We start from the raw sequence: 12,554 nt of genomic DNA on the forward strand, positions 1-12,554 counted from the left end.
CTATGGTCCTCTCTGTGCATTGGCTGCTGGAAATCCAATTTGACAACACTATTTATTGTGGAGACTCTCTCTTCCCGATTTAGTGTATGTCAGTGTTTTGTAGAAGATCTGTGAGTGGATGGGCTTATTTCTGAAATGTCTATTCTGTTCCTTTGGTCTACTCTGGTGTACCAGCACCAGGCTGTTTTAACTACTGTGATGGTGTATAGTTTTTAATCATTTTTGTGTACAGTTTTTGAGGTTTGGAAGTAAAAGGCTTTAGTTTTATTTAGTGCTTGGCTCATCCTGGGTATTTTTTCTCTCCATATAAAATTAATAATAAGATTTTTCCGGTCTTTAAACAATGATGCTGAGAACTGAATTGAAATTGTGCTGTATTCATAGATTGCTTTGGGTAGTATAGACACTTTCACAATGTTAAGCCTTGCTATCCATGAGCATAGAACATTCTTTCATTATGTAGATCTCTTTTGGTTTCTTGCGTAGCACAGGAACAATTTAAAAAATCATTTTATTGGGGTTTCTTACAGTTCTTATAACAACCCATACATCAACTATATCAAGCATATTTGCATCTATGTTGCCATCATCATTTTCTAAACATTTATTTTCTATTTGAGCCCTTGGTATTTGAGCTCTTCTTGCACCCCCCTCTCTGCCCTTCCACCCTTGTGGCCCCTTGATAAATTTACACCGACCACTTTTTCTCTGTGCCTACGTTTCTGTTTTTTGTCCCCCTGGGGGAGGGGGTGTTTTGAGTTAATCTGTGATTGGTATCCCCTGCATAGGACCACTTGTGAGGGTGGTGCGGAGCGGGCAGTGTTTCCTTCTGTTCTTCATAGGGTAGCTATAGGTCAGAACCAACTCCATGGCACCTAACAACTTTGGGTTTCTTGTGATAGTGCTTTGTAGTTTCTTTTTTACAAGTTTTGGATTTCTCTAGTTGAGTTTTTTTGCTCACTCTTTTATTCTCTCTCACTTCCATCAAATCGATACCAACTCAATAGGACAGGGTAGGACTGCCCCTTGTGAGTTTCCAAGATTCTAAGTGTTTACTCGAATAGAAAGCCCTGTCTTTGTCTTTGTCCAAGGAGCAGTTGGTGGTTTTGAACTGTGAACCTTTCTGATTGCAGTGGGTAACCATTACACCAGTGGCTATTGCAAATGATATTGTTTCATAGATACCATTTTCAGAGCTCTCTCTCACTTTGTTTACAGGAATTCAGTTATTTTTTTTATCCAGTTAATTTTTGTACATTGATCTTGTATTCTGCCACATTGTCAACTATTGTGATTATTTCCAGAATTTTTCTTGTCTAATCTTTGGATGTTTCTATATATAAAATCTTATGATCTGCAAATAGAAAGTTTTACTTCTCTTTTTGCAGTGGAAGAAGAGATATCATTGCTGATGACAGATAGATCTTGGCTGAAAGCAGAGATTACCAGACAGATATTTACTTATGTTTTATTGACAATGCCAAGGACTGTATGGATCCTAACAAACTATGCATAGGCTTGAGACGAATAAGAATTCCAGAACACTTCATTGTGCTCATGTGGAACTTGTACATGAGTCAAGAGGCAGTGTGCAAAGAGAACACGGGCACACTGCAGGGTTTAAAATCAGGAAAGGTATGCATCGAGGTCATTTCCTCTCACCTTACTTATTTAGTCTGTATGCTGAGAAAATAATCAGAGACTCTGGCTTATATAAAGGAGTATTTGGCATCATGAATGGAGGAAGGCTTATCAACAACCTGTGATATGCAGATGACACAACCTAAGTTGCTGAAATTGAGGACGACCTAACGTACTCTTCGATGAAGATCAAGGATTGCAACATTCAGTATGGATTATGATTCAATGCAAAGAAGACCCAAATCCTCCCATTTGGACCAATAGATAACGTCATGATAAATGGAGAAAGGGTTGAAGTTGTCAAGGATTTTTGTCTTGCTTGGATCACAATCAATGTTCATGGAAGCAGCAGTCAAGAGATCAAAAGACATGTTGCATTAGGTACAAGACTTCTGCTGCACAAGAATATTGAAAAGCTAGAATGTTCCTGTGAGGACTAAGGTGTGCCTGCCTGAGGAAAGCCAGGGGAATGGTATTTTCCATTGCCTCATATGCATGTGAAAGGTGGACATTGATAAGGGAGACTGAAGAAGAATGGATGCATTTGCATTGTGGGACTGGTGATGAATAGTAAACGTTCCATGAACTGCTACAAGAACAAAGGGATCTGTCTTGGGAGAAGTTTGGCCAGAGTGCTCTTTAGAGGCAAGCAATGCAAGACTCTGTCTAACATCCTTTGGACATGTTGTCGTGAGAGACCAGTCCCTGGAGCAAGGCATCGTGCTTGGTAAAGTGGAGGAGCAATGAAAGAGAGGAAGGCCCTCAAGGAGGGAAGATTGACAAAGGCACTGCACCAGTTGGTCAGGCAAATCAACCCTTGTGAGGATGGCACAGGATCAGGCCGTGCTTCGTCCGGCGGTGCACAGGGTGGTAATGATTGGAACGGATTCAACGGCGCTTAGCAACAACAGCCACAGTGTGGTTTTAGAAAGTTCTCCATTTCTTCTAGGTTTTCATATTAGTCGAAGTATGTTCTTCCATAGTCTTGTAGAATTATCTTTCTTATTTTATTTGGATCTGTTTTGATGTCACCCAGCTTATTTATTATTCTTATCCTTTGCATCTTCTTTTCCTTTCTTAAGTTTGCCATTGCTTTGCCAATTTTGGTAATCCTTTCAAAGAGCCAGCTTCTCTTGTTGATTTTTTTCTATTGCCTTTCCATTTTCTGATTCATTTATTTCTGCTCTAATCTTTGTGCTTTCTTTTCTTCTTGTGACTATGTTTATTTTGTTGTCCTTATCTTAATTGTTGTCCTTATTTTAATTGGCGAAAATGATGAATTAAGGCTTGGATATTATTTTTTGGTGTGTGTGTTTATATTGCTATAAGTTGCTGCCTTGTTGTTGATTTTCTGTGTCCCAAAGGTTTTAATAGGTTATATTTTCATTCTCATTTGTTTTCAAGCAATTCATATTTCATGGGTGTAGAAACAGGCTCAGGCCAGTTTAAAGTTTTGTTCAAAGTTACATGATGATCTGGAGTAAAGATTAACATTCTGTAAAAGTAAAATTAAAAGATTTATTTAAAAGTCAGAGACAGTTTCAACATGGAAAATATGCAAATCCATAAAAGGAAAGTGACCACTCTACTGAACAAGAAAGAGGTTACTAGCACACTTGCATAGCCCAGAGCAAGGCGAAGCTTAAAAGTCATGATGTACTGAAAAGTAGGAAGAGAATTTGAAGGCAGGATCTCTAAGAGTAGGGACTCAGTGAGAGCGGGTGGTTAGAGAACATGTAGCATGATTGTTAACAATACATCATTGCAAGCATGTGAGCTCGCTTTTCAGTTCATGCAGATGGTCACAGGACAATGACAGGACTGGGGTTTCAGGTAACCAGTGATTAAAATGGTTTCCCAAGATGTTCATTCCTTGAGGATCTATTTTGAACAAGATTTATTGATAACACGGACTCTGGGGACACAGATTATCACATCCTGCATCTGCTGAGCATAGAAGAAAGATTCCCTGCAACAGCTTGTAACCTTCTGCACCTGCCAAGCCAAAGAGAAGAAACGTGTTTCCTTAGGTTAAATGGGTGAGGTCAGAACAACGGAAGTCTACATTTAAAGACATCGGTGTAAAAAATATCTAACTATATATTTAGTGTCCCTGAGGATGTTTGGAATGCAAATATTGTATTTGTACCATTCTAATTCTTTACCTATCGCACAATTTTGTCTATACACAAATTTATAAGAAATACACATTTTCACATGTGTACCTGAAAAAATTTATCTCCAAATATATAATTATAAATGTGAATTTCTCGAAAATTAGGTTAAATAATCTGGAACTTAGGTTAAATAATGTGGAAGTGAGCTTTCTAGAAAACAAACATAAAACTCTTTGGGGGTGACATATATATATAGTTTATTCATAGAAATGCATGTATATTTATTATATAAAAAAACTTTAGTGTTTGTGAAATTTTGGTTCTTATAGTGTTTTCATTTTTGGTTTAAAGCTTATAAATATCTTTAAGTATTGTGAAAGGATAAGTATATGATATAGGGGCCCGGGAGTAGTTATAATGCTGTCACTACATGTGTAAGTAATTATTTCATTATATACTTAAAATTTATGTGTTTTACTGTAGTCGATACTAAGAATATTCTTCTAAATATAATGAAAATACAAATGGCTTTTAGAAAGTCCATTATAGTGCCATTATACTTACTAAAGTTTTTTTAAGGGTGTGAATTGCTACACTTATCAAAACAGAATAGAGCCTCATAATACAATATGGAGTGAAAATATAATTTCAGCAATATGAATTACTTCTATAAATATCTTTGTTTTCATTACAAACTGTCTTTTCATCTCTATTTCTGGGCTCATAATGTAATGTTTCCCTTGCAGTACTTGGGGTGCATTGAAGTTCTGCGCTCAATGAAAACTCTTGACTTCAGTACAAGAACACAAATTACCAGGTAGGCCTTCTTCCTATCATTTTACTTCAAAAAGGATATGAAATATGTAAATAGATTAGAAATTTCCTGAATGAGAGACTACCGCAATGAGTACCAATGGCTGGCTAGCTGGAATAGATCAGAACCTTATTGTATGATAAGACCTTCTCTGGTTCATCCAAGTTTATCACATGTGTCTTTGAAGGACAGCCTCCAAACGCCATCAAAAGAAAGAAAGAAAATGCAAAAGAGTTCAACTGCAGGTAGATAAAGTTACTTGAGTGTTTACCTTTGTTTTTTAATATACAAAACTGTAATACAAGATGTATGCTTTAAAATATGCTGGACTATATTGAATCTATTTAAAAAATAAAATCTAGAATATCAGAAGAGATTTTCTAACAATATGCACAGAGAAGAAAATACAACACATTGGGAGTGAAAATATTAATGGGTGTAAGTAATTTAGTAAGCAGACCCATTTTTTATATTGCCAGTGATTTTAAATGAGCGTATATACTGTCCACCAGCTAAACTTCCTAAAGTCACATTTGTATTCAAGCTGCTTAAGAACACATTTTGTAGCCTAGCATACTTCCTAGTAGAGTTTATACCTTTAGGGGAAAAACAACACACAATTTCAAGGCATCTTGAGAAGATCTGGAAATCAAGGGCAGAGTCTATAAAATAGCAACATTTTCAGCAGGAAATGAGTTTATTTTGCTTTGGCAGTTGTGGAATTGCTTAAATAGTGAGCTCAGAAAAATCACCATTTATCTCATTCAAATCACTCAACCATATATTCTTTAGTTAGAAAGACAACATCCAAAAATTAGGTTTAGGAAGCAATTATTTTTAGTAATTAGTTACTTTGTTCATGGATACACCACAATTATTTATTTCAAGCATCATCATAATAACTTCTTCCTCATTGAAGATATTTATGATTCAGAGAGCTGGCATTTTTTTCTCTATATATACCGATTCAGCACACATGACGGAAATCTACCCCAATTAGGACAAGGGTTACACAGCCAAGTATGGTAATGCTTGCAGTAAGTGGTGTCCCTATAAAAAGCTGAACTGGCAAAAGGTATGTTATATTCTAAATATATATGTTATATATATTATGAATATAGCTATATTCACAACAATTCTACTCTCCCTGCAAAGGGACCTACAAAGACTACTTATGTATGACCAAAAACTTCATGGGATTTGGCTCCTTGCTTTGGGGTCATAGTTTTATGGTAAATCCCAGTTAATTGACCCAATAACATGTTTAGAGCTTGTTTTCTGCATTCTAGTTTGTTGCCTAGTGTCTGGACCTTAAACACTTACAAGCAGCCATCCTAGGCAAAGACAACTGTTCTCTGGAGACAAATATTTTCCTGGAGCAGAAGATCTGGTGTCCAGCTACCATTATTAAATATTTTAATTAAAAATGCTAAAGAAGAAGAGTCTTGCTCAAAGGTGAGCAGGGGGAAGCACAGAGCAGAATTTCTAAATTTCATGGATTCTAGACTTTTTGGAGCCAAGAGGACTTGAAAAACTCTTTAAACTATTGCCCTGGGTTAATTTTTTAAACTGAAACCAATTACATCCCATGAAATATTCAAAAAAAATTGAAGAATAGAATAGTTTACCTATTAAAATGTTTTTACATGAACATTATATGCTTTTAAGAAATATATATGATTGAAGTTACAAGGCAACTAGAAAGATTAGACAGGAATCTTAGAGGGTAGTGAGTATATATTAATGTTAAGGAACAACTCATCAAGAGAGGGTGGGAATGGTTGCCTAACTTGAAGAATGTAATCAGTGTCATTGAATTGTACATATAGAAAAGTTGAATTGGTGTATATGTGGATGTGTATGTTCTCAACAACAACAAAACATCCACCTCCATATGTTTGTAGAAAATGGTTCATGGAAATCACAATGGCAAAGAATGGTGTTTTAAAATGGGAGTATTTAAAAGCAACATATGAACGTTTCTCTATTCAGCCATTTATCCTACCCATGGATATAGGTACCCGCTAGACAGCTTTTGTGGATAGGAGTCTGGGGGCACTCTACCGGGCACTGTTCATGTTCTCTTGTATGGGTTTTGTTATAGTTAAAAGGATAACAACTGATTGGGAGAGAAATGGTAACTGTTTCTAACGAAATCCCTTTCTTGATACTTATCTGAGATAAGGCTGTGTTATTTTTATACTCCTACTGTGTTTATTAAGCACCTACTCCTGGTCTTCACTGTGCAAGACACAATGACGGCAGGGCTAGCTTTGTAGCTAAAGCTTTCTCTTTGATAAGGACAAGACCATTGACACTCTTTGTGGATTGAAACCAACAACAACACCCACCCACCCCCGCCCCTAACAACAACAACAAAAAGAGTTCGTTAAATTCTAGATGGAAACAGTGGATCAGAGTGGCGAGTGTGGAGGTTTGAATGCCGTTCTCCAATCCCATGGCATCTACGTTTTAGTGATGGTGAGGCAGTTTGATGGAGTAAATGAAGTCTTGGATTCAGGAAACTTGGGATGAATTCTGGTGATATCGTAAGTGCCTTGAGCTTTTATTAGACTTAAAAAATGACTCATCTCTGCCCTGTTTTTTCTCTTCTGACTCATTTTTAGCATGAGATATGCTTTTTGTATTTTTATAACCTAATAATCAATACTTATTTATTCCTTAATCTTAAATTTAGGACATACATATCTTTTGAAGGCTCTGAAAACAGTGCGGTTGGTCATTTTGTCAAGGTCTGTTTAATTCTATGGTCTTCTTGGCATCTGAATTTAGACTTACTCTGGTGTATTAATAGTATTGAATGTGGGTTACTGATCTCTGGTTAAAAGATTACTTATGTAACTACACAATAAATTGGTTGTTCAATTATGTATCAAATTGCTGACGTGGCTAATCAAAGTCTTCCATTACTAACAGTTTGGACAGGGGCATTAATGTGTTTAAGCTCATCAGCAGCTGCCATGGAGATGAGCATGCGCCCTGCCAGCAATGCTGCCTGGCGACAGATCTCACCTCACTTTGATCTTGACTTATACAATCTTGACCTCAATTTTCACACCAAGCAAGACAGCTGTACATTTTCCCATGAGAAAACATCTGACATGGCCTGCCAAAGAGGAGTGCTGTTTCAGTGTGCTCAGTTTCTTTGCATGCTGGATATAGTACTCCCTGCCTGGATGGATATAGTACTCCTTTGCATGATGGATATAGTTCAGAAAAATAAATGGGTGGACACAGCATGAAGCACAAATTAAAGATCCTGCTGAGCAAGCTTCCCAGGCCGTGGCCAAGGGTTCCATCACTGACTGCTCAGGTTGCAGCAAGATGTCATTTGTAGACCCAGTGCTTGTGAAATACTATTTAAAAGATGGATGTGCAAGCCAGTGATCCTGATCTTCTGCCCTGCCCTCTTACTCTCCACAAGGGTTGCCCAGTTGTTGTTGGAATATGACACACAGTACCTCCCATATTGCAAATTGAAATAATAAAGGCTATGCAGGACTCTACTGTACAGAAACTTACATCTTCTTTTACGTGGCTTCCTTTTCATTTAACTTTTTTTCTTTTTATTGTGATTTGGGTAAAAGTTTACCAAGAAGGTCATTGGTGTTATGTTCAACAACTCATATAAATTTAATTTTATCTCATTCATTGCAATCCTCTCAATGTAATACCACTACTGTCTTGTGCTGCTTTTCCATTCCTCCTTGTTCCTAACCCATCTGAACTCTATCCTGGGATAATGCTGCCCTTGATCTCACCAGGCTCATTATTCTAGGGTGCGCCTACTCATTAGTGTTACTGCTCACCTTTTAGAGCTGTGTATTCTTTCACTGAAAACTGAGTCATAGGGGTGAGTTCAGTTGCAGACCTGTGTGGGTGATTAAGGACCATATTTTGGGGGCTTTCATCTTATCTGAGCAGGAAGCCTTGTCGCTTAATATTTTAAATTTTGTTACACAATTTTCTTCCACTCTATCCAGGACCTTCTAATGGGATTATTTTCCAAGCAATTGGTAGTGGTAGATGGGCACCATGTGGTGGTTCTGATCTGAGTTAGTTAATTGTGCCAGCCTGGCCGATAATCACATGTGGTGCTGGTTGAAAGGCGGAGGGATAAATGGGTGGTGAAGCCTCGCCTTTCTAGTTCTCGGGTCTCTTGTTTTGTGATGGTTGCATCGGGTGCAGCTGCCTTAGCAGTTCCCTGCTTCAGCTTGCAAGATGGATTTCCTACAAGACATCCCCAAGGAGAAGCCGCATGGATCTATCCTGATGCAGCCCTGGGTGCTGGAGCAGCCGTGTGGAGACCCCTGCCAGTGCTGAGATGCTTACACATTCACTGACTCAGCTTTCCTCCTGCAGTCGGCATTATTGCCTCTGTTTTGTGAGGTGAAGGACTTTGTGGACTGGTGTTGGGTATGGGTTAATGTTGGACTTGTGGGCTTGGGCAGCATTGGGTTGGGATGTTTTCATGATGCACATTTTCTTTGCATAAAACTCTCTCTTATACATGAGTTGCTGTGGATTTGTTTCTCCAAAGTACCTAGACTAATACATGATCTTAGGTTCATGGAGTCTGCCAAAACTGTGACTCACGGCATATTCCAAATGTGCCAAACTGAGAGCTACTTTCTCCCCAGTCCCATATTGTACACAACTCAGCATTCTGGGGGGGGAAATGCACACATAGGAAGTCACTGTTTTGGATGCATAGATTTTACACTGAGCAGTGTAGCATCTGAAGGCCTGAAGAAGGTGTCTCAGGTTGGAGTTTCCCTTGGAGAGCTGCGGGCACCAAGTAGGGGTGGCCGGTTTCCCCTGCTCTGGCTTATTCACAGATGCCTGCATGTAAGAGGTAAGCCTCTGAGTTTCCACCGATATTTTAAAAGAATAATAAATGAAAAACAGTTGCCTCGAGTCAACTTGGTCTCACAGTGACCTCATGAATGATGTTCCTGGCATCCTCCCACAGCTCATCAGGTCTTCTGCCATTAGTGTTCAATGCATCAGCTTTGTTCTTGAGCTGTTCAGGTGGGATAGGCTCAAGGTTATATTTTGGCTTACATGGATTTAATTTCTCTTTAGCTTCATCTTGAACTTCCAAAAACCAAACCAAACTCTGCTATCTCATTGTTTATCTTCTCAGATTCCTTTTTGCTTAAGGATTTTGGTTTATCTACTTGTGTTATTCTCAGGAAACTCTTCAAAGTCCCGAAACACCATTCTTCTGAATTCTCTTTCTGGTAGTTTCGTGGACTCTTCTTCAGAGTTCTACATTGAGTTTGAATGATTTTTCAGCTGTCTATGCTTGTTTTTCTTGTTTTCTTTGGGGGTTTTGGTTGGGGGGCCGGTGATTGGGGGCTTCAGTGTGATTGACTGCTCTTTTCTCAGCATTGTGGCACAGCTTTTACTGGTATGTGACCTCCTGGACCGTATAGAGGTAATTGGCTCTGTTTAGTGATGCTCCAATAAAAAGGGTTCTATTAGGAGCTGGAATATATGGTGCTGAAATGGAAAAAAGAGGAGAGAGATGTGTAAAGGAACAGAGAGGGATGGGGAACAAAAGTGGAATAAAATAAAATAATGATAGTAATCATAAGTGGCTTTTTGGATAGACCAGCAGATTTATAAAAATAATGGGAAATGCATTTTAAGAGGCGTAATCAGAATTAAGAAGTTCCATGGAAATACATTTCACAAAGAGCAAAAAAGGACAGAAAGGCATTATGGGTGGATTTGCAGGGAGGCCACAGGCATAAGAACCTGGAATGCACGAAGTTTGAATCTAGGAAAACTGGAAGTTGTCAAAATGAACAGGGATACATAAAGTTTGAGATCCTAGGAGTTAGAGATCTGAAAAGGACTGGTATTTGCTGCTTGGAATTGTAAAATCATATGATTTACTACGCAGAATGACACAATCAGGGAGAATAGTGTTGTATTCATTGTCAAAAAAGGACATTTCAAAATCAATCTTAAAGCACAAAGCTGTTCATGATAAGATAATATCTATCTTCCGTCAAGGAAATCCAATCAATACTACTAACATTCAAATTTATGCACCAACCAAAAAGTTAGTGATGAAGACATAGAAGAATTCTACCAATACCTTCAGTCTGAAACTGATCAAACATGCTATAACTATGCATTGATCATCATTGGTGATTGGAATGCAAAAAGCTTGGAAACAAAGAGGAAGGAACAGCAGTTGGAAAACATGGTCTCAGGGATGGAAACAAAGCTGGAGATCACATGATAGAATTTTGTAAGACCAATGAACAAATTATATTTTTTTCAACAACACAAAAGTCAAATAAACTCATGGGGTTCTCCAAATGGAATGCAAAGAAATAAAATTGGCTGCATCTGTGAGAAGAAACATTGGAGAAGCTTACTATCAGCAGCTAAAACCAGGCCAGGGACTGCTGTGGAACAGACTATCAATTGCTCATGTGTAATTGGTATGCTTCAGGTTAAAATGAAAGAAAATGAAAACGAGTGCACAACAGCCAAAATACAATCTTGAATCTATCCCTAAATTTTGAGAACATCTCAAGAACAGATTTTCTGCATTGAACACTAATGACAAAAGATCTGATCAGTGATTTGAGGACATCAAGAACAACATTCATGAAGAAAGCAAAAGGTCATTAAAAAGAAAAGAAAGGAAGAAAAGATGAAAGTGAATGTCAGACGAGACTCTGAAACTTTCTCTTAATCACAGAGTAGCTAAAGCAAATGGAAAATATAATGAAGGTAAAGAGTTAAATAGAGAATATCAAAGGGCAGCCCCTGAAGAAAAAGTGAAATAGTAACATGAGATACGCAAACACCTGGAACTAGAAAACCTAACAACAACAACAACAATATCTCTGCTCTGCATATCTTAAATTTAAAGGACTCAAGAAACAGTTCATGCCTTGAGTTGCAATATTGACAGGTCCTTTGGGTAAGATATTGAATGATGCAGTAAGCATCTAAAGAAGTTGGAAAGAATACACAGTCACTGTACCAAAAAGAACTGGTGATGTCCCACCATTTCAGGAGGTAGCATATGAGCAAGAACCAATGGCCCTGAAGAAAGAAGTTCAAGCTTCACTGAAAGCATTAGCCAAACACAAGGCTTCAGGCATTGATGGAACACCAATGGAAATGTTTCAACAAGCTGATGAAGCACTGGAAGCACTCAATTTGATGAAGCCCTATGTTAGGAAATTCGGAAAAGAGCTACATGGCAAACTAACTGGAAGAGATCCATATTTGTACCCACTCCAAAGAAAGGGTACCCAACAGAATGCTCAAACAATAAAGTACTATCATTGATATCATATACAAGTAAACTTTTGCTGAAATTCATCTAACAAGAGTCGCAGCAGTACATTGACAGGAGCTGCCAGAAATTCAGGCTGGCTTCAGCAGGGGACATGAGAAAAGACATTGCTGATAACAGATGGATCTTGACTGAAATCGGAGAATATCAGAAAGGCATCTATTTGTGTTTTATTGACTATACCAAGACATTCAATTGAGTGGATCATTACAAACAAAGGATAGCCTTAAGAAGAATGGGGATTCCCAAATACTTCATTGTGCTCATGTGGAACTTGTACCTGGATCAGAGGCAGTTGTGTGAACAGAACAAGGGAATAATACTGCATGGTATGTTAGGGTTATATCCTCTCTTATTCATGCTTATTCAGCCTCTATGCTGAGCAAATAATCAGAGAAGCTGGATTACATGAAGAATTATGCAGCATCAGGATTGGAGGAAAGCTTATTAAACAATCTGTGATATGCAGATGACACAAACTTTTTTTTAAAATAATCATTTTATTAGGGGCTCATACAACTCATCACAATCTGTACATACGTCATCTGTGTCCAGCACTTTAGTACACGTGTTGACTTCATCATTCTTACGACACTCACTTTCCACTTGAGCCCCTGGTGTCAGCTCATTT

General features: G+C 38.0%; 1 protein-coding gene across 1 annotated transcript in view; it reads left to right on the forward strand.

The window, feature by feature from the left end:
- The window catches only part of SHC3 (SHC adaptor protein 3), a 249,246-nt gene that overhangs the window by 58,555 nt on the left and 178,137 nt on the right, over positions 1–12,554 (forward strand). Inside the window, exon 2 of the mRNA XM_004697582.2 lies at positions 4,505–4,575. Within this exon, the coding sequence (XP_004697639.1) occupies positions 4,505–4,575 (71 nt within the window). The remainder of the gene's footprint in view (positions 1–4,504; positions 4,576–12,554) is intronic.

The sequence above is a fragment of the Echinops telfairi genome, unplaced genomic scaffold (genome assembly GCF_000313985.2).
Source record: "Echinops telfairi isolate 266 unplaced genomic scaffold, ASM31398v2 ScPeMD7_1;HRSCAF=3_0, whole genome shotgun sequence".
NCBI classification, from domain to species: Eukaryota; Metazoa; Chordata; class Mammalia; order Afrosoricida; family Tenrecidae; genus Echinops; species Echinops telfairi.